The sequence below is a fragment of the Sciurus vulgaris genome (genome assembly GCF_902686455.1).
Source record: "Sciurus vulgaris genome assembly, chromosome: 14".
NCBI lineage: Eukaryota > Metazoa > Chordata > Mammalia > Rodentia > Sciuridae > Sciurus > Sciurus vulgaris.
Window position 1 is genome coordinate 78,619,688 of NC_136475.1, and position 22,916 is coordinate 78,642,603.

Here is a 22,916-nt window from a genome sequence, read left to right on the forward strand (position 1 = left end):
TCCCTTTCCCAGCGGAGTATGTCTGCCCCCGCTTTACCCACCGGAGGAGTGCGGCGCCCCTCGGCGCCCCTGCTGCCACGACCTCCCGAAGTCCTCCGTATGGTCCTGTTCCACTGCCCAAAGCGCCTGTTCTGAGTTTGGGGGGTGCAAACCTATCAGCGGTCCCTGCTTCTGGGAGTCCAGCTTCGCTGAGCCGGGCGAGGCAGCTTCGTTGACCCTGCTTCACCCAGAAGCCAACTGAGGCGTAGTGGCAGGGGACAGTCGCAACTTGAAACCAGGGTTGACTACAAATCTCATCGCCTAGTACCCCCATCGGTCCTCCCTGGTAGACCCCTTTCCAAGCTCCTGGCGCCTTCTTACCCAGTTTTCACTAGTCCTTGCGTCCATTCTATAAATGAGGAAACTGAGGCTTGGCCTCTTAACCAGCGGCGGAGTCCTCTCCTCTCCGTCGTTATACATTTGAGTTACACCCCGAGCCTGCGCTTCTTTTCCGCTCTTCTCCTCCCAACCTCTCTAGGCTCCAACTCTGGCGCTCCCCTTGGGAAGCCCTTCCCAGAAGCTGCGGTGGCCTTGGCCTCGCTACCCCTCCGTGTGTCTGCGGCGCCCTCTGCAGGTGATCAGTGGCTGGTGCAGACCTGTAGCGGGACTGGCCGACGACGCTAGGCCAACTAGTGGACCTTGGTCCCTTGGCTGATCCTTAAAGGACTTCGTTGACTCAGTTCTCAGCCTGGGGATCCGCGGGAGGACCATACATACACGCAAAACCCTCCCTTCTGAGGTGACTGACATCCGGCCCGAACTCCAAGAGAAATGTCACTAGACAGGATGAACACAAGTTCTCAGGGGAAGAAATGTTTTGTGTCACTGGTCCATCTGTTACGCGAGGAAACTGAGATTCAGAGTGGGAGTGCTTGGCTCCAAGGTGCACAGAGCGAAGGAGCAGAGCCTGACTTAAGGCTGGCTCCTACCCCAAGCCACCTGCCCTGCACACCGCGCCTCACCCCACACCACAGAGGAAGGCTTTCTCTCCCCTTCAGCCAGCCCAGTGACTTGGGGTACTCTAAGGATCCAACCTCTCCTGGGGCTGGGGGTGGGCGGGGTCATTCTCGGAGAAGTGAAAAGGAGACAGGTGGCAGAAAGGACAAAGAAGATAAGCTGGTGGTAGTGTCTCATGCTTGTAATCCCAGTAACTTGGGAGGCTGAGACTGGAGGATTGCAAGTTCCAGGCCAGCCTCAGCAACTTAGCCAGGCCCTAAGCAACTTAGCAAGACTGTCTCAAAATTGAAAAAAACAAATAAATAAAAAGGGCTGGGGTTGTAACTCAGTGCATAACCCCTCTGGGTTCAATCCCCAGTACCAAAAAGAGAGAGAGAGAGAGAGAGAGAGAGAGAGAGAGAGAGAGAGAGAGAGAGAGAGAGAGAGAGAGAGAGAGAGAGAGAGAGAGAGAAAACAGGGATAGGTTCAAAATATAGGCCTCTAAGAAGGGGATGGAGTGGTCTGAGGAAGGAGGGTGAAGTGGTGAAAAAGGCCAGTGATGGAAAGCTTCGAACCCTAGGTTCATTTTTCTTTCTTCCCCCTTTTCTTTCTTTCTCTCTTGAGTAGGGTGACCATATGTCATCCAAACTGGGATACTTGAGAGAGTAAAGGAGGTGCTCACTTCCTCCTTGCCCTGCCAGGACAACAGGCGTAACTCAGACACCAGACAGCAGGTGTAAAAGGGAACTGGGCCATATGGTTCCCTTGTGGCTGAGCCCTAGGCATCGACACTGGATCTCTCTTACTGCATATTGCTGACTTGACTCATCGATAGACCCCCCAACTCCAGCTCACACCCACCAAGGCATTTGGAAGCATCTCCATCTCAACAGTCACACCTGAGCTCTGTCCTCTTACCTCCTATAGAACTAAGGACATGGCCTTTTACCTGCTCCCCCAACCTGGAAATATTCCCCCAGCCCTTACTTTCAACTAGCAATCAAGCCAGGGCAATTCGGCTTCCACTTGCCATGGGTCCCTCCCTACCTTCAAAGCTGCTATCCCAGCCCAGCTTCGACTCCTCCTCCGCTCTGCTCTCTGCCAGGTCACCCTTCCTGTAACCCTGGACTTTGACTAAAAGGGACAACAGAGGCGTGAGACATCAGGCAGTTGCACCTAACTAGATGGACTCATTGCCTCAATGTTGTAGAACATTCCAGTGCCTCTCCAGGGCTTTTTGTTGTTACTGGGGAATGGACCCAGGGATGCTTTTCCACTGAGCTACATCTCCAGCACTTTTTATTCTTTATTTTGAGACAAATTCTCGTTAAGTTGCCTAGGGCGTCACTAAATTGCTGAGACTGACCTTGGACTTGCAATCCTCCTGCCTCAACCTCCCGATGGTCTGGGATTACAGGCATGTGCCAGCATACCAAGCACCAGAGCTTCTTAATTGTCGGTGACCTCCAAGACTCTGACACAAGTGCCTAGACACATACGTCTCTTAATTTGCTCAAGACTCAGGAGCCCTGTAGGAAGCAACTTGGCTTCACCTGGAGTCAAAAATGCATCCATCTTTACTGGAGTGGGAGAAGCCTGTCACGAAGGAGGGCCCGGAAGGAACTCTGAGGGTGGAATGTATCTGGCAGAGAAGCAGGACTGAGCAGCTGGGTGGAGCAGTGAGAGAGGCCAAGGGCCTTGGTGGCCTGTGCCTATGCTTGCCCTTAGAGAGGGTCTGTTGGGGACAAAGAGGGTTGAAGACCAAGGAAAGGGATGGGCCACAGGATCCCAGCTGCGCTGCTGTGAGCTCCCTCTGATGCGTAACAGTGACAAGGACACCATGGTTCCCACTGGGAGAGGGGAGGAGGGGGTAAGAGATGTGAGCCATCTGAGGGAGGGACCAGGGAGGAGTCAGGCCCTTGCAGAGCCCTCTGTTGGCCCAGAGGCCAGGCTGTGGCAGAGCTGGCCAAGCTGCTTGTGAATGGCACATCGCCATCAAAAGGACTCAGGTTATGTGTTAAACACCTGCCACACCCCAGCTAGAGGACAGATGTTGCTTTCTGGGCCCGCAAACCAGGGGAAGCCAGGGAACATTTGGATTCACCTCTGAGAATTCTAGGGAATACTGTATTCAACTTTTTCTTTCAGAAAATGCTAAGTGTAGGTAAATGGAGATAATAGCATTATGAATACTGACACACTCCTCTCCCACCTTCGACATTTATCCACCGTGGCTGGTCTTACTTCTACATACCTGCTTACGCCTCCTCATGGAATGTCTGTTGCATTGTTTGTTTGTTTGTTGTTGTAGTGCTGGGAATTGAACCCAGCCATTGCTCTCCCATTGAGCTACACTCACAGCCCTCCTCTTAGAATGTTTAAAAAATAACTTTAGTGGCCCACCCTGTAATCCCAACAGCTTGGGAGGCTGAGGCAGGAGGATCATGAGTTCAAGGCTAACCTCAGCAACTTAGCAAGGCCCTAAGCAACTCAGCGAGACCCTGTCTCTAAATAAAACATAAAAAGGGCTGGGGATGTGGCTCAGTGGTAAGCACCTCTGAGGATTTGAATATTCAATCCCCAGTAATAAATAAGTAAATAAACAAATAAACAAATAAATAAATAGCTTTAGCGAGCTATAATTCACAGAGCAGGCAATTCACCCATTTGAAACGTAAATTCAATGCTTTTAGTATATTCATCATATTGTGCAAACTTCACCCCAGTCCAAGTTTAAATATGTTCATCCCCCCCAAAGAAAACCCATACCCATGAGCAGTCGGGTCTTCCCCCATCCTGTCCCCCACACACTAAGCAACCACTGATTTATTTCCTGCTTCTATTTTCTGATTCCTTTACATTTTCATATAAAAGGGATTACAAAATATGTGGTCTTTGTGGCTGGCTTCTTTTGCTTAGCATAAGTCTTCAAAGTCCATCCAGGTATCTATATTTCCTTCCTTGATACTGACAAAAAGCATCCCATAATATGGATATATCAAATTTTATCTGCTCATTGGTTGATGGACATTTGGATTGTTTCCATTTTTTAGCCATCATGTGCAACACCCTGTGAACACTTGCACAATAGTTTTGGTATGGACAAATTTTCATTTCTCTCACTAGGGGGTTTCTAAGAGTTTCGTAGCTCTAGCTCCTGTATTTAGATGGAGTTTGTTTTTGCATATGGCCAGGAGGTAGAAATCCAGCTTATTCTTTTGCATATGGATACCCAGTTGCCCCGTACTATTTGTTGAAAGTCTGTTCTTTCTCCCATTTAATTGTTTCCTCGTCACAGGCCAATTGAAGCTGAGTATGGTGGCTCTTGCGTGTAACCCCAGCTACTTTGGAGGATGACTATAAGTTCAAGGTCAGCCAGACAACTTATTAAAACCCTGTGTCAAAATAAAATTTTTAAAAATGTGCTCAGTATGTAGCTCAGAGGTAGAACATTCCTGAGTTCAATCCCCAGTACCACAAAAACAAATGAATAAATAATAAAAAGTTACAAATAAACAAATCATATTAAACAACCAAAATAAAAACTCAAAACTCATCACTTCATTATTACATTTAACTATCCAATGCTTTTGGGATTATTTATGTTTTATATTTGTATGATAGAAAACCTATATAATGGTATGCTACTGTGCCTCTTTCTCTAACTCTGTATTTAGTGATGCGATGTTGACAGCTTGAAATAAACTGTGATGGGAGAATTTAAACCACAGAAATTGGCAAACATTATCAATCAGCTCACTTACCAGCACACCACTGTTGCTCATTGTAAAATAAGAATAAAAATAGCACCCACTTCATGTAGGATTTTGCAAAGCACTTAGCTCACAGTCTGGCATACACTTTAGAAAATGGTAGCTGTTTTATTATTATTTATCTCCTCATCTCTGGTCTGAGCAGCAGAAGTCAGCTGTACTGTCATAAAACATTTCTAAGGCAGATGTGCTGTGGAATATTGCACAGCCATGAGAAATGATGCTTACAAAAAAATCGCAATGATATGGGGAAGCTTTTGTGTATGTGGTGTTGTGTCAGAAAGGTCAGGACACATAGGGACATGATATTTGATGTATGAATGGACAATCACAAGAAGAAAAAAATCAAAGGAAACATGTTCTAATGTTGAAAATGTTTGTGTCTGGGTTGTGGAATAAGTGATACTGTTTTTCTGTTTTTCAAATGTTTTCCTGAGGCTTAGGGTGTGGCTCAGTAGTAAAGTACATATTTAGCATATGTACTGGATTAGGTCCCCAGCACATTAAAGAAAAAATTATTTTTCATATACTGAAGAGAAATTTATTTAATTAAAAGCAAATGAGGGAATGAGACCTGATGGTACCTGAGGCCCTGCCCAGCTCTGACATTCTGAGATTTGAATAGTCTCCAAGCAGGTGTTTCCCTGCCCAGCAAAGGAGCAGCTGGGGGCTGGGGAGATAGCTCAGTCAGTAGAGTGCTTGCCTTGCAAGTGCAAGGCCCTGGGTTTGATCCTCAACACCGCAAAAAAAAAAAAAAAAAAAAAAAAAAGGAGCAGCTACAACTGGTCCCCATTGGGGAAAAGGTCTGTGGGCACGCTCCTGGGGAAACCGGGGTCAAGACGATGGTTTGAGGGGCTCACAGGTCCTCCACTGCTGGGCACAGCCAGCTTTTCCTCCTCACAGGGCCACATCCTAGCCCCTTTTATTTTTTACTTTGAGACAGGATCTCACTAAATTGTTTAAGGCCTCATTAAATTGCTGGGCTGGGCTTAAACTTGCAATCCTCATGCCTCAGCCTCCCGAGAGGCACTGGGATTGCAGGCCTGTGTCACCATGCCCAGCTTTTTAAAAAATTCTATTTTATTTTTTTTATATTGGTGTTTTAGCTATACTTCTTCTTGCTATGTTTTTAGGGATTGGTCTAGAGATTACTCATTCTTAAATTTTCGTTTTCTGTAGAGTTAGAAGTTGTGGGCCAGCACACCTTTAATCTCAGCAGCTCTGGAGTTTGGGGCAGGAGGTGCACAAGTTTGATATCAGCCTCAGCAACTTAGTGAGAACCCCATCTTTAAAAATTAAATAAATAAATAAGAAAACTCGCTGCACACCTCCACGCATTCACTATTCCAGAGCAAAATTGAAAAATGGGGCTGGGGTTGTGGCTCAGTGGTAGAGTGCTTGCCTAGCACATGTGAAGCTCTGAGTTCAATCCCCAGCACCACGTAAATAAATGAAACAAAGGTATTGTGTCCATCTACAACTAAAGATATTTTTCAAAAAAATTGAAATAAAATTGAGTTGACATATTGGAATACCATTTGAATCAGGGCAGCAAAAAAATTGAAAAATGGCTGATCTCACCCAACTACTGGAAAATGAAGTATTCATGGCTTTTGCCTCCTATACAAGGATTGTCCTTTCAAAATTGATGTTTATGCGTACTGAAACTGCATTCTGTAGACTAACGGGAAGGGTTTTTGCCAACCCAGAAGACTGTGAGGGCTTTGGCAAGGGAGAGAATGTCAAGAAGAACCTTGGAACGGATGACAGAGTGGAACATGCCCGGACAGCCCATCTGAATGACCTTGAAATATTGTTCTAGTTGTTGGCATCGGCCTGCTGTGTTCCTCAAGGGGTCTGGACCTGTCTACAGCTCTCCTGCACTTTGGGCTCTTTGTTGGAGCAAGGATCTACCACACAATTGACACCCCTTCCCCAACCAAAAAAAAAAAAAAGGCGAGGATATAGCTCAGTGATTTTAAAAAAAAAGGTTACAACTCCACCAGGCACAGGGTCACATGCCTCAGTCCCAGCAACTCTGGAGGCTGAGGCAGGAGGATCTCCAGTTTGAGGCCAGCCTGGGCAATGTAGCTAGATCCTTTCTCATAAATAAATAAATAAATAGGGCTGGGGAGGTAGCTCAGTGGTAGAGTACCCTAGGGTTCAATCCCCAGTTCAAAATAATAATAATAAATTTTCAAAATAAAATTTAATGACTGGCTGGGGTTGTGGCTCAGTAGTATGTTTGTTTTTGTTTCTTGGTGGTACTGGGGATTGAAACCAGGGCCTTGCGCATGCGAGGCAAGCACTCAACCAACTGAGCTATATCCCCAGCCCCGTGGCTCAGTAGTAGAACACTTGCCTTGCACACATGGGTTCGATCCTCAGCACCACATAAATAAATCAAATAAAGACATTGTGTCCATCTACATCTAATAAATAAGTAAATAAATGCTGGGCGCAGTAGGACATGCCTGTAATCCAAGTGACTCGGGAAATTTTTTTTTTTGGCGCTGGGGATCAAACCCCCAGGGCCTTGTGCTTACAAGGCAAGCACTCTACCGACTGAGCTATCTCCCCAGCGTGACTCGGGAAATTGAGGCAGGAGGATCTCAAGTGCAAAGCTAGCCTCAGCAAAGGTGAGGCACCAAGCTACTCAGTGAGACCCTAAATAAGATACAAAATGGACTGGGGATGTGGCCCAGTGGTCAGATGCTCTAAGTTCCATCCCCAGTACCAAAAAAAAAGAAAAAAAATTAATGAACAATAGATACTATTTATGGCTCTAGGAGGGTATTTAGCTTTCTTCTCCAGATTTAAGACCTGACATTCTAAAGATGGCCACGAATCCTAGGAGTTGACCTACTGTAATACCATTTGAATCAGGGCAGCAAAAGGAGAGCAAGATTCCATTTTTTGGAAGGGAATTGTTTTCAGTACAAAAACCACGACATGGTTGAAACTCACATTCAGACAGGCCAACAACCAATTTGCTCTCACCACCCATTCTGCATCTGTTAGCACCAACCTCCTCCCACCAAGCAGCCAAACCTGGCAGTCAACAACCCAGAGCCCTGACTTGCTGCTCTTCTCAAGCCAAGAAGTTAACAGAACTTGAAGGAGAGCCCCCATCCAGTCACCTAACTAATGACTGGACAGCTGTCAGGAGCACCTTCTTGGAAAAGTGATTTATCCTTCACGTTGTGGTCCTGGCCTGACAAGTTGACCTATTGTAGAAACAAAATTCCCTGAAATCACCGACTGTTACATGACCTGAGAATTTCTAATGTATTTTGTTTATTTACAATTATTATTATTATTATTATTATTATTATTATTATTTTGGGTTCTGGAGACTGAACTCAGGGCCTCACACTTGCTAGGCAAGTGCTTCTCCATTGAGCTACAACCCCAGCCCTGAAACACACTGGTTTTTTGAGTGTTGGTTTTGTATCTTGAACTTTACTGAATTTATTAACTCTAACAGTTACTCTCTGGGATCTTTAGGGTTAACTTCATATACTGTCATTGGTGATTAAAAGTAATCTTCCTTTCCAGTTTAGAGGACTATTATTTATTTTCTTGACTAATGATTCTGGCTAGTACTGTGTTGAAAAGAGAGTGGACATTCTTGCCTTGTTTATATATATATATATATATATATAACTTTTTTTTAAATGTCGATAAACCTTTATTCTATTTATTTACATGTAGTGCTGAGAATCGAACCCAACTCTGCCCCTGAGCCACAACCCCAGCCTTCTTGCCCTGTTCTTGATCTTAGAAGGAAAACTCTATTTTTCTTCATTAAGTATGATGTTAGCTGTGAGCTTTTCATATATAACCTTTACTACTTTGAGATAATTTCCTTATATTTCTAATTTGCTGAGTGTTTTTATCATATGATGTCAAATATTGCCAAGTGCTTCTCTTCTGCATCCTCTGTGATGATTATGGGATTTTTGTCCTTTGTTCTGTTCATATAGTGTACTTCCTGATTGAGTTGAGTATGCTGAACCATTCCCAGGTATAAATCCCACACAGTCATGGTGTAGGATCCCTTTTCTTCTTGAGGAGCTGAGGGATGCTCTACCGCTGAGATATATCTCTAGCCCGTTTTTGTTGTGTTTTGTTTTGTTTTGAGGTAGGGTCTTACTGAATTGCCCAGGATGGCCTACAACTTTCCATCTTCCTGCTTCAGCCTCTGGAATATAACTTGGATTATAGGTGTGTACCACCAAGCCTAGCGGTGTAGGATTCTTTTTTTTTTTTTTTTGGTGGTGGTGCTGGGGATTGAACCCAGGGCCTTGTGCACACAAGGCAAGCATACTACCAACTGAGCTATATTCCCAGCTGGTGTATGATTCTTTTGATGTACTGTTGAATTCTGATGGCTATTTATAGAGGGTTTGGCATTGATATTCTTCAAGGATATAGGTCTGCAGTTTTGTTATGGCATCTTTGTCTGGTTTTGGTGTCAGGGTAATGCTGCCTCATGAAATGAGTTTAAAGGTGTTCCCTCTCCTTTCAATTTTTGGAAAGACTTTAGGATTGTGGTGAATTCATTTTTTTAAATGTTTGGTAGAATTCTCCAGGGAGCCACCTGGTCCTAGGCTTTCTCTTGGGAGGTTTTTTTTTTTTTTTTTTTTTTTTTTTTTTTTTTGGGGGGGTGCTGGGGAACGAACCCAGGGCCTTGTGCTTACAAGGCAAGCACTCTTACCGACTGAGCTATCTCCCCAGCCCCTCTCTTGGGAGGTTTTTGATTACTGCTTCAACCTCCTTTCTAGCTGGAGGTCTATTCTTTTCTATGTTTCTATGTTTCTTTCCTATGTTTCTAGGAAGTTATCCATGTCTTCTAGGTTATCCAATTTGTTGGTGTGTAACTGTAATAGACTCTTACAATCTTTTTTATTTCTGTGGCATCCATCGTAAGGTATTCTTTTATTTCTGAGTCTAGTTATTTCAGTCTGTATCCATCTATGGGATTTTTCTCGGTGGGGGGTACTGGGGACTGTGTAGCATGTTGTGTTATAGTTTCATCTCAAGAAAAAGTTCAATGTCCATCTGATTTCTTTTCAATTCATGAAAATCACTTAAGAGTATGTATCTGGGGGTTGGGAAGGAAGTAAGAATGGAGGAAAGAGGAACTGCGTAGAGGGAAAAGAGGGGTGGGAGGGGTGGAGGGGAAGGAAAAAATAACGGAATGAATCAAACACAATTATCCTATGTAAAAGTATGACTACACAAATGGTATGCCTTTACTTCATGTACAAACAGAGAAACAGTATGTATCCCATTTGTGTACAATAAAAATAAATTTAAAAAAAGAGTATGTATCTAATTTCCATGTAAAATTTCCAGTTTTCCTTCTCTTATTGCTTTATAGTTTTATTCTATTGTGGTCAAAAAGATACTTCATTTTTCCAGGGCCTTGCACGTGCTCCTCCACTGAGCTACACCCCCAATCCCAGAGAAGATGCTTTTTATGTTTTAAATATTTGCAAATTTATAAAGCTGGGCATGGTGGCACAAGCCTGTAATCCCAGCAATTTGTGAGGCTGAGGTAAGAGGATTGCAAATTTGAGGCCAGCTTCAGCAACTTAGCAAGGCCCTGAGCACCTTGGTGAAACCAGTCTCAAAATAAAAAATAAAAAGGGCTGGGGAATGTAGTTCAGTGGCAAAACACCCGTGGGTTCAATCCCCATACCAAAAACAAAACAAAACAAAATGTATTGAAACTTGTTTCATATAACACTATTTTATAAATGACAATAGTCTTTTTTTTTTTCATTTTTCAGTCTCATATTAAGTGAAACTATCATAGTACACACACTTCCTTTGTTTTTCCTTTTTTTTTATTTTTGTACCAAGGATTGAACTCAGGGGCCTTTAACCACTGAACCACATTCCCAGCTCTTTTTGTTTTTTATTTAGACAGGGTCTCACTGAGTTGCTTAGGACCTAAATAAATTGCTGAGACTGGCTTTGAACTCATGATCCTCTAAGCCTCAGCCTCCTTACTGGGCAGCCTCCTTACTGGGATTACAGGCTTATACTGTAGTGCCGGGCACACATACTTCTTATGTTCTAAAGTGCTGCTTTATTTTTATCACAAATGTTCCCAGGTGCGGTGACAAATGCCTGTTATCCCAGCAACTTGGGAGGATGAGGAAGGTGGATGGCAAGTTTGAGGTGAGTCTGGGAAACTTAGTGAGAATGTTTTGCAGTGCTGGGGATTGAACCCAGGTCCTTGTGTTTGCGAAGCACGCACTCTACCAACTGAACTATTCTCAGCCTGAGACCTTTTTCTTAAAATACAAATTAAAAGGGCTGGGGCTGGGGCTGGGGCTGGGGCTAGGGATGGGGTTCAGTGGTAGAACACTTGCCTAGCATGTGCAAGGCACAGCGAGGCATATAAATAAATAAATAAATAATCCATTGACGACCAAAAAAAAAAAGAAAAAAAGAAGAAGGACTGGGGATGTAGCTCAGTGATAAAATAAGTGCCCCTCGGTTTGTGAGCAGTAGAAAGTCCTGTGGTCCATTTTCAGAATAAATGAATTCACAGTCCCTTGACAAACAGGGGGTGAGGGGAGGGGGCCGGCCTGACCAACAAGATAAACTTCAAAATTCACTCTATCCTGGAAGGACCTTCCCACTACCAGGGAGATGGGAACAACTAAAAGTATATTTCTTTAAATAACCCAATGAGAGACAGTGAAACCTAGGGGACATTCTGTGGGAAGATTGTGCACTCAGCCAGTGAGGGAGGGGATCAGTCCTATCACCCTAGGGGATAAAGTCTGATTCTCACTTGCAGATGTCTCTGCCTTTTTTTTTCTTTGTAGGCTTATACTCATTTAGGGGTGGGGATGTAGCTGCTCAATGGTACAGTGCTTGCCTAGCATGTGTGAGGCCCTGGGTTCAATCCATAGAATTGAAAAAAAAAAAAATCCCTCTACTGTAGTTTTAGTGGCAGTTGAGGGACAGGATTGAATTTCGTGTGGCTATGTTTATCATAAATTCTTAATGGGTTTACAGCAAGCCTCTCTCTGCATACAAAAAAAAAAAAAAAAAAAAAAAAAAAAAAAAAATACAGTACCCAGTGATGGCCACAAGATGGCAGATTGACTCCATAATTAAGAGTTGGCATTTGAGTCCTAGTTAATCCAGTAAGCAGAACCACAGAATTCGAGAATATTTTCATTAAACTGAATTCTGGAGGGTTTTCTAGTCCACTTTATAGAGACAAGGAATTAACCTAGTATGGTGGCTCATACCTGTAACCCCAGCAACTCTGGAGGCCGAGGTGGGATGATGGAAATTTCAAGGCCATCCTTCCTAATTTAGGGAGACCCTGTCTCAAAGTAAACATAAAATGGGATGGGATGGGGGCGTAGCTCTGTAGTCAAGCACCCCTCGGTTCAATACCCAGTAGAGGGGAAAGAAAAAAGTGTAGGCCAGCCCTACTCAAATTATAATATGGGTAAGATTCACCTGGGCTCCTGTTTAAATGCAAATTATAAATTATAAATGTGCTGAGATTCTGCATTTCTAACAATTTCTCAGGTGATCCCAATGCAGGTGACCTGGGGAGCACACTCTGAGTAGCAAGAGTGTAGGCCCTGGTTCACTAACGTGGCTGCACGCGGGAATCACATAGTACTTTAAAAACAACACAGGAATCTCTTCACAGAAATTGTTTGGGTTGGAATGGGGTGTTACTTTGCATTATTTTTTTAAAAACACACTCCTGCTGATTCTAATGTGCAGTCAAAATTGAGCACAACTGGCATTGAGGACATTCACTCCTTTTGTCTGCTCAGCACCTAAACCCTCCCATCTTAGGTGAGAGCCCACCTCCCATTATTGACAGGAAAGTCAAGATTCTCCCTTCCCTGGGGCACAGTGGTTTGGCTTCACCAAGCAGTTTGGGCTTCATCAGCCAACATAACCAAAAGCCACTGAAACAAAGAAGTAGTGGAGACACATTGTGTGCACTTTCACAGGGTTCTGGCACTGGCTTTCAGAGGAAGCAGGGTCAGTTATTAGGGCCTGATGTCTGTGCCCATCAGCAGTGACTATGGCTTCTGAGCCCAGCTGTGAGAATTAGTCTTAGCTGCACAGCCTTTAAGACTGGTTTTGAGCCTGTTTAGTGGTGCACATCTGTAATCCCAGTGACTGGGAAGGCTGAGCAAGGAGAATCATAAGTTCAAGGCCGGCCTCAGCAATTTAGTGAGGACCCTAAAAAACTTAGTGAGACCCTGTCTCAAAGTAAAAAATCAAAAGGGCTGGGAATGTAGCTCCCTGGTAAAGTGCCCCTGGGGATCGGGGAAGGAAAGAGAGTGGACTGAGACAGACATCATCACCCTAGGTACATGTATGATTACACGAATGGTGTGGATCTACATTGTGCACAGAGAAATGAAAAGTTGTATCCCATTTGTGTACAGTGAATCAAAATGCAGTCTGTAAAAATTAAAAAAAAAGGAAAAGGAAAAAAAGAACAAAAATAAATAAAGTGCTCCTGGGTTGAATCCCCAGTACCAAAAAAAAAAAAAAAAAAAAAAAGACTGGTTCTGTGGTCCTGGAGATTGGGAGTTACTTGATATAATTGTGAACACACATGTGCACACACGCTCATGGCAGTTTAGTTATTTTTATAATCAAAATTTTAAGATTCACTCACACTGGGTGTCATGGCACAGGCCTGAAATCCCAGCAACTTGGGAGGCTGAGGCAGAGGGATCAGAAGTTGCCCAGCCTGGGCAATTTAGTGAGACTGTCTCTAAAAAGGACTGCGGATGTAGCTCAGTGGTAAGTGTCCCTGGGTTTAATCTCCAGTACTATAAAATAATGAAGAAAAACTTGCATAAAATAAATCTGTGGATCAATGAATTGTTACAACCTTATAACCAATACCAGTGCCAGAAGAAAGGATTTGGCATCCTGGGGACCCTCCACATGCCCCTTCCAGTCATAATGCTCCCTCTCTGCCAAGAAGATAAACCTACTTTTTAGGGCAAACATTTCCCTAACTTTTTAAAAATAATATATGACCTCTGTACCTTCCTAACCACACTGTAATTTAGTTTTGTTTGCTTTTCTTTCTCTCTCCCCATTGAAATTTAATTGTTGAAAAGGCTGAATCAATTGTCCCATAAAGTTTATCAGTTTGGACTTTGTTGACTGATGTAATTTTATGTTCCTCTGTCCTCAGGTTTCTTATAAATTGGCACTTGGATTTAGATTACAGATTTGATTTTTTTTTTTTTTTTTTTTTTTTTTTTAAGCATGGCCTCATCATAAGTATTGTGTTCTTGGTTTTTTAATGTATGTTTTATTGGATTTCTTTTTGTGATGTTAATAGCTATTGACTTTGCCTAAATCCATTAATTCATTAGAGGTTGCAAAATAATAAGATTCTATCATTTCTTCTTTCTTTGTTGGAATACATCTCTATATAGAAACTTCATCTAGTTTACTAGTTACCTAGTACAATTCATATAAGTAGGGCAAGATACAGTCTTGATTCTTTACCCACAGGGGAGAGTATGTGGGAGAATGTTTTCCTGACATCCTAGATAGTGACCAATTAGATGTGTGTGTGTGTTTAGGATCATTATGAACTTGTGGGTTTAAACTTTTTTTTTTTTTTTTTTTTTTTTAAATAGAAGTACTGAGGATTGAACCCAGGACCACTGAGCTATATCCACAGCCCTTTTATTTTTTGAGACAGGGTCTCACTAAGTCACTGTGACTACAGGCATTTGTGCCTACTGATTTAAACACATTTGATATGTTCTAACTGTCCATCTTTGGCCAGAGTGGGCATATTCAAGGTAGTTCCCAAGCCCTATTGTTATGTCCTTACATTCAGACCCAGCTTACACATTTCCTATCACAAACTTGGAATCTACCATTTCAAGCAGCTCTGGTTTCTTATGGTAGGAAAAGGGAATTTCCTATCACTTGGATACTACAGCCTTCGTGGAGTTTACAGCAGTAGCTTCTCGCTCACTTGCCTTTGGGGTGTGAGCCCAGTTCCGGCGCCTGCTCAGTTGGCCAGGGGAAAAGAAGAGGGCTGTAGCAGATGCCCCACAGGCTCCCTTTGTCTTTTCCTGCACACACGATGATACTGCATAGCCTATTTTTGGCAGGGTTTTGGCCCTGCTTGTATTTGGGGCTTTGTGGGAATAACTTGTCATCTACTTTTGCTGCATGCTGCCCATGGGGTTTGTTGTCCTAGTTGCTGGGTTTTTTATGCAGGAATTTGAGGAAAATGAAAAATTATGCCACTGTTGCCAACTTTTCATTGAAATCCCACCTTCTATCTTTTTAAGAAATGTCCTCAGGCAGTGCTTAAATTAGCTAAAGTTGGCTTTTATTGTTGGCGGCTATGAACACAAACTAATAGCAACAGATCTTAAGTTAAGCCAATGGGTGGTGGAAACAAAGATTTTGTTGCATGACCTGTTTTGAGACCTGTACGCACTTTGGTCCAAGTCAAGGCTATTGTGTTGGGGTCTGAAGAAGGATCCGCCTGTTGGATCAGCTTATTGCTATTTCCCTGGAAATGAACAGTGACAACTATGACAGATTCTTGCTAGAGGCAATGGGGCTGTGTGGATTCATGGAGGAATGGGGTGCGATGGGTGATCGGTTAGAAAATTACCATGGTTCAGGAGAGAGGACAATTACCCAACTTGAGCAGTGGGCATACCAGGGGAAGACATGAAGTGACATAAACTCAACAGGGCCAGGTGACTTGAGGGGGAAGACTCATCAGCAGGGGTGATCTCAAGGCTGGGTAATCAGAGAAGAGAAACAAACAACAGAAAATTTAACTTCCCACACATGCAATCTCAAGTTTAAACTATGGAAGTGATCCCTATCCTAGGAATTTATTCCTTAAACAATTCTTATCCAGGTGACATTTCAGTAGCCTGTTGGGAGAAAAAGTAGTTTAGCCTGTGTTCAGAAGAGTGAGTAGTCCTTGCTCCAGTGTAAATGTGGGGACACAGCAGCCAGGCTCTGGAGTTACTTCAGCTTTGTTCCTAACATGCCAGCCAGCTCACCTGCAGGGAATGCTCGCCATTTAGCATACGTACCGTCTGAAGTCTGCCTTCAATGCCCACATTGTTTATGTGATTCACTACGCAACACTTCGTCTTCAATGGAATATACTTCAGGGCCTTTGCAAGCAGCACAGGCGGAAAGGTCTCTCCAAGTCTTGCTGTTATCAAAGCAATATCAACTTTGCCACCTGTATATCTGGTGTTTAAAGCAAATGGATCTTTTTCATTTAACATGGAAGCCCTGCATTTCAAGCACCCGATAGAGCACTTTCTCTGAAATTGACTATTCTCTAGCTCCCGTCCAAAGACCAAGACCATTTCAGAATCTAATGAGAATGTCAATCACCCTTTAAGAAGCAATAAGTTTGTAACAAGTCAGATCACCAGAAAACTACAAACTTATTTTACTCCTTCAGTTCCCTGTACAAACATGAATGATTTACAATCTGCTCCTGCTTCACTGGCATCTAATAAATGAATGAGGGATACAAGCAAATGTTTGGTAAACCTTCATTGGATACAGCTCACTTTGCAGTTCAATGCATTTTGTGCCAGAGATTTTTTTCTTAGCAACTTTTATGCTAATTATGTGATGGAAATACCCAGGCTCCCTTTTGTCTCAGTGCTGTAAGTCTGACATTTAAATTCAGCACCCTGGCAAGTCCTTCTTTGCTCCTACCCCACACCTTCCTATAGGTTCCTTGGTCTTATTTTAAGTCATACTATTCTTCTATTACAGATTACCTCAAGTCTATCTAGGAAGCTGCCATAAAGGATATACAACTGTCCTCCTTCTCGAATCTCTATTTTATCATTGGTGGTCACTGCTCCAGCCATTATCAAGCAATAAATGTCCCTCCCAAAGGGTATCTTCAAAAGTCAATTGAAGGTTGGGTTTGTGGCTCAGTGGTAGAATGCTTGCCTAGTGCGTGAGGCACTAGGTTTGATCCTCAGCACCATATAAAAAATGAATGAATAAAATAAAGGTTCATCGACATCTAAAAACAAGTATTAAAGGGGGGGGGGTGAAGAGTTTGGATTAGAAAATAAATTACCAAGGTGGAGAGGAGTAATATAGGTTCAAGTGCCAAGCAAGGATCACAAGAAATCCTCTTTATTCTTCCAGATTCCCTTGGGGACCACTTTAGCCTGTTTAGCCTGGAGGGTCCTGTTCAACCCTCCATGACATGTGGAGCCCTTGGGTTTTTTCTCTTCCACTTGATCCAGACACTTTCCTCCAACATTGCTGAACTCACCACTCAAGAACTTACCAAGACTCCCCTATCACACCGTCCTGACAGATTTTTGGATTTTCCCCAAAGCGAAGTCGATGTCTGTGGTGGGGGGATACTGGAGATTGAACCCATTAGCAATTTACCACTAAGCTCTATCCACAGCCTTTATTTTTGGAGCTAGAGTTTCACTAATTTTCCCAGGAAGGCTGGAATTTGGAATTCTCCTGCCCTAGCTTCCCAAGTTAATGGGATTGTGAGTGGGTCACAGGGCAGGACCATGCCTCATATATAGCATCCACCTCTGCCTGGGCAGTCTTGGCATGTAGAAAACAATTCATGTACTTTTTCCTTTTTTCAAAACAGACATTCCAGATATTCTCCCCAACTGAACTTGCTCTTCTAATAAAAATCCGGATTGCAACTATCTGGCTCTGACATAAGATTACTTAACTTTTGCTTCTAAGCCAGATCTTAAATTTGAGGGCAGAGACCATATCCTTTTTCCTATACTAAAGGCAGAATCACAGGCCTCACTCTAGAAACAACAAATACATGTGGGGGTAGGTACAATAAAAAACATTCTAGGTTTTTGGTTTTTCGGACTGGGAATTGAACCCAGGAGCACTTTTACTACTGAGTTACATCCCCATTCCTTTTTATTTTCTATTTTAAGAGTCTTGCCAAGCTGCTCAGACTAGACTTGAACTTGTGATCCTCCTATCTTAGCCTCCCAAGTTGTTGGGATAACAGGTGTGGGCCATCACTCCCAGATCTAGGTGATTCTTACAAGCAGTTTGAACCAGGCATGGTGGTGCACTTATAATCACAGTTACTCAGGAGGTTGAGGCAAAAGGACCTCAAATTTGAGACCCAGAAAACCTAGCAAAACCTGTCTCAAAATACAAGATAAAAAGGGTTGGGAATGTAGCTCAGTGGCAAAGTACCCCTGGGTTCAATCCCCAGTATCACCAAAATAAATACTGCTTAAGAAAATGTCTATGGGAGCTGGGATTGTGGCTCAGTAGTAGAACGCTTGCCTAGCATGTGTGAGGCCCTAGGTTCAATCCTCAGCAGCACACAAAAATTAATAAAAAAGGTATTGCGTTCATCCACAATGAAAAAATATATATATTTTTTTAAAGTCTATGAATCATCCTTCCAGCAGAGATAATCTTAATACTGATAAGACCTTAATGTAGGATTAAACATTTCTTTTGCCAATACAATATATATAGATGAAGTTGTTGCTATGGATCACAAAGTATAAAAAAAAAACTTCCCATTTTCAGGTAAGAATGCTAAGGATGCTGTTTCTAGTATGGTGAGCCGACCTTGGTGTCCTGGATTATCAACTGACTTCTGCAGCTGGCCTTTTTGGCACATTCAACTAGAGTTAGCTGGAGGTGAGTAGGACTATAGCATATGCTACTTTATATCATTCTGCTTTAGTGTCCTAAAGATCCTTCTATTTTTTAATATAGTTCTTCACAAAGACAGTTCTTGAAACTGCCTTCCCATTTTCCATAGGCTGAGAAAATTATTTCCCTTCTACTTTTGCCCCTCAATATTTAGTTTGCTATTTTGCCTTGCTTTCAGAAGCAAGTCTCCATCTCCACCTCCATAAATAAATGAAAACCAAACCACACAGTTGGAAATCAAGTTTTGTTTTTATATGAACAGAAGTAGGCCATCTAGAAATATTTCAGTTTATTTAAATTGTTAAGTAGAATATGAAACCGAATTTGTAGCTAGTACCAGAGAATGGACTTAACTGTTTGGTGTTTAATGAGAACAGCTTCTACATAGGATCCCAAGAGACTTACAGAAAAGGGGCAAAGCCCTAATATTAAGCAAATAAAACTCATGTTTCAAACAGATTATACAAAAATTGATTTATACTCCATTTCCCTTTTTTTGATATTTAGAAAGTGCAGATTTAACAAAAGGTAGCCATATCCTTTCTATGTACAATGCCAAATATAATTACGCAAACAATAAACTGTCAGTCTGTTACCCAAAAATCCCAGTGTTTAGCTCTCAAACCTTAAGTCACTGAATTGAATAGATTAAAGAAGGTTAAAAGTAAAAAAGCTACTGCCACATTCCAGGTAAAGGGAAGCAATACATTAACCTAACAACAATAGGTTTAACCTAAAACTTTTCAAAAAAGCTGTAACATCATTTCATTATTTTTTAAGTGGAAAATTAGAGATTATTTGGCAATGCTGCTTTTTACTAGTAAACAATGATAAAGTCAAGTGAGGGAAAAACCTAAGAACAACAACCAGTGAGGCATATAAAATTGTTTTTAGGGCACTATCTGAAAAATTCATGGATTTTCACTGCAGATAAGTCCCTATGTTGTTGTTTATGTGAGCCAAGAGGTCATTAAAATGCGTGTCATGACACAAAAAGACTTTTCAATGGAAGCTGCTGTCCTAAACTTAGCCTCTGCTCGAAATGAATCATGCTATTCACAATTATTCCAACAAAGGTATCATCTTAGGATGCTAGCAGCATAGCAAACTTCATCTACCCTATCCTAATGATAAGCAATGAAGCAAAACTAGAAAGATGAAGTGAAGAAAGGACAGGGTTAGAAATAAGAGATTTTTATCTTTACATGAGAAGCCTTTTGTTGTCCTTTTTCTAAATCCATAGTAATGGAAGTTTTCTAAGAGGATGTGACCACAGGACTTAAAATTAACAATATTCTAAAGTTTTTCTAAATCTTAAGGTAAAGACAACTTAACACTGAAAAAGTGTTCTTCAGAGGCCAAATCTCAACACATTTGGCAAACATGTTAATTAAATCCACTCCTCTTTCCCGCTTTGTTTTTTGTTTTTGTTTTTTTTTTTAATATATAAACAATCTTTACTGGGCTACCAAACTGCCAGAGGAGTTGCCAAAATGGAGACTACTCAAATTTAGATTAAGAGTTATTCTAGGAAAGTGAATAGGATATACACCTAATTAGAAAGACACAACACCCTCCAAACACTAGTGCATGCAATTAACTCTTCCATTTCATAAACTCAATGGACAGACAGGAAGAGAACAAAGGGAAGAAGAGGTACATTAAGAAGTAATAGCCAATGAAGAAATCTGGGGCAGAGGTTTTAGGGGAGAGAGTATATGAGAGGAAGACAGCAATTAAGTGATATTTGATAGTAGGCAGTTAGAATTTATCTTTCAGTTTACTTAGCAAGTTACATCAGTGCTTTATGTTAAAACTTGACAAACCTACTAGTTTGCCCCTTTCATTTTTAAATAACTCATACCAGGAGGTGGTCGGGGAGGAAAAGCAAATAAAGCAGCATGCAGGAAGATGAGACGCAAGGAAAAACGTGGCCACGGAAAAGAACTGGCGGCAGGAAAAGTTTTAAATAACAAGGCCACTGAAAATGAGACTCAGCAAACCAAAGTTATCATTTCTGCATTACCCTTTGTCCTCAATTAACTACTGTGAAAATTACAGCCAAGCAAACCACAAACATCTTAATGGTTTATGTTTGGATGATATGTCTCCTGCACATGCTTCCACCAAAACAAAAAAGGAAAAACCAAAGAAGTTCCTTTCCACATAAGGCACAGGACAAAATTAACCCCATTTACATATTCAAGGCGAAAATGAGTGTTTTCCTGGCTTTTGTTTCTTTTGCTATCACATGTCTATAGATTATAGGGACTCAAGCACATTACCCATGACAGAAAATTCCACTGTTGTACAAAATAAAATTGTTAATTCTAACTTTTATTCTTATACAATTTGTAGAATAGAGTTGAAATGATTGCTATAGGTTTTAATGTTGATAAGAACTGGACTATAATACAACTGAAATGCAGTGGTGAGCTGAGCAAGTACATTTAAAAATGAAGTCACAGACATGATTTTTCTATACATTTTTTTGTTTGAAGAAAATTATAATAAAGTCAGCAAGCAGTCACAGATGAAAGAACAAATAAAATAGGTGGATTGGATAGTTATGATGAGAACAAAAATATCTGTTTAACAGAGTTAAAAATGGACAGAGTGGTTTATTTTGCAGCAAGAAGAGAAACAGGTGGTGGATGGCAACGGGTAGAACAGGAGAACGCTCAGCAACATTTGCTCTTCCAGCCTGTCACACCTCCTCCACTGCTGATATCTACATTTTCACTGTTGGGCTCTTTTACCGGGGTCTGGAACAAACACACAAGGAAAGTAACCCATGAAAAAACACTGCCATGGAGAAATCAAAATTTAATGTCAATTCATGCAACAAAAGGCAATTATAATAACATGAAACAGGTTTCTTCCCCCATGCAGAGTCAAGATTTGGATGCCGTGGTTTTGGTCTTTATTCAGCCCATGTCCTGCAAACCTTTAATAAAGCTTCTGAAATCATCTCTGCCCTCTTTTCTTTTCTTTTTAGCTGTAGATGGACACAATACCTTTATTTTATTTATTTATTTTTATGTGGTGCTTAGGATCAAACCCAGTGCCTCACATGTGCTAGGTAAGTGCTCTACCACTGGGCCACAACCTAGCCCACTGCCCTCTTTTCAATAAATTTTATTATTTCCTAACCCTGACCTCAGTACATGTAGTATATTTAGAATCTGTCTTAAAAAAAAAAAAAAGGTGTGGTGGCACATTCCTGCAATCCCAGTGACTCCAGATGCTGAGGAGGAGGAACGTGAATTCGAAACCAGCCTCAGGAATTTAGCTAGGCCCTAAGCAACTCATGAGACCCTGTCTCAAAATAAAAACTTAAAAAGGGTCGGGTGTGGTTCAGTGGTTAAGGGCCCCTGAGTTCAAATCCCCAGTACAAAGGAAAAAACAAATGAATGAACAAACAACCCCCCCCCCCCCCCAAATTGTCAAGCAAACTGTACAAAACAGTGTTAGGTCATGTCTAACTTTAGAGAAATGAAATGGCCCTTTTCTGTTTTATTATTTGCCTTTTTTAGGCTGGTGGTTTGTATTATCGTATCAGTTTTAAAAAGGCAATCTCAGCTATGACTAAAAGTGGTGGGGCAAAATGCAAAGTTATATAATTCAGGTGGGAAACAGATTCTGAAAAAAAATTCAAAGAACATAAACCAAAATGTTAACAGTAAAATTCATAGGTGGTAAGCTCCTGGGTGATTTTCTTTCTTTTCTGCATCATCCTATACTTTCCCAACATCTAAATATTACCCCCCTACACAGTGCAGTACTAGGGACACTTTTTATTTTGTGATAGAGTCTTGCTAAATTGCCAAGATGGGTCTTGAACTTGCAAACCTCCTGAGTTATTGGGATTACAGCAATGAACCATTTACTATTTTAAATGTTTACACCATGGAAATGAATTACCTATTCAAATAGCTAAGCTACCTGATTCCCAACCCGCTACCAGGGAATGAACCCAACAGTGCTTAACCACTGAACCACATCCCCAACCCTTTTTATTTTGATAGAGGGTCTTGCTAGGGCCTCACTAAGTTGTGAAACTTGGATCCTCCTGCCTCAGCCTACCAAGTCACTGGATTACAGGTATATACCACTGTGCATAGCTAGCCCGAGATCTTTATGCATCTATCTATGCCTTAACTTTTAGATGATAACAAGGAAGCTCTACATCAATGGAACACAAATTATATAATGATAATATAATACTATTCAAAGAAATGTCAAAAAGATCAAATTACATAGTATAGCGAGGAAGAAATCAGGAAGATCAAAATGCCCAGAAACAAGGGTATTTCAGTACCTTGTGTAATGACTCCTGTCAGTCATATGCTGCCTGTCTTGCCAGGACTGTAAATTTTTATTCTTACCCATCAATCTCTGAAATACCAAGTATCTTTCACTGATTAAGAAAAAAAA

At 41.7% G+C, this 22,916-nt stretch overlaps 1 protein-coding gene across 1 annotated transcript in view; it reads right to left on the reverse strand.

The window, feature by feature from the left end:
• Positions 1-18,753: 18,753 nt before the first annotated feature.
• RAB10 (RAB10, member RAS oncogene family) overlaps positions 18,754-22,916 on the reverse strand; it is an 87,037-nt gene continuing 82,874 nt past the window's right edge. Inside the window, exon 6 of the mRNA XM_079111091.1 lies at positions 18,754-21,244. Within this exon, the coding sequence (XP_078967217.1) occupies positions 21,161-21,244 (84 nt within the window). The 3' untranslated portion in view covers positions 18,754-21,160. The remainder of the gene's footprint in view (positions 21,245-22,916) is intronic.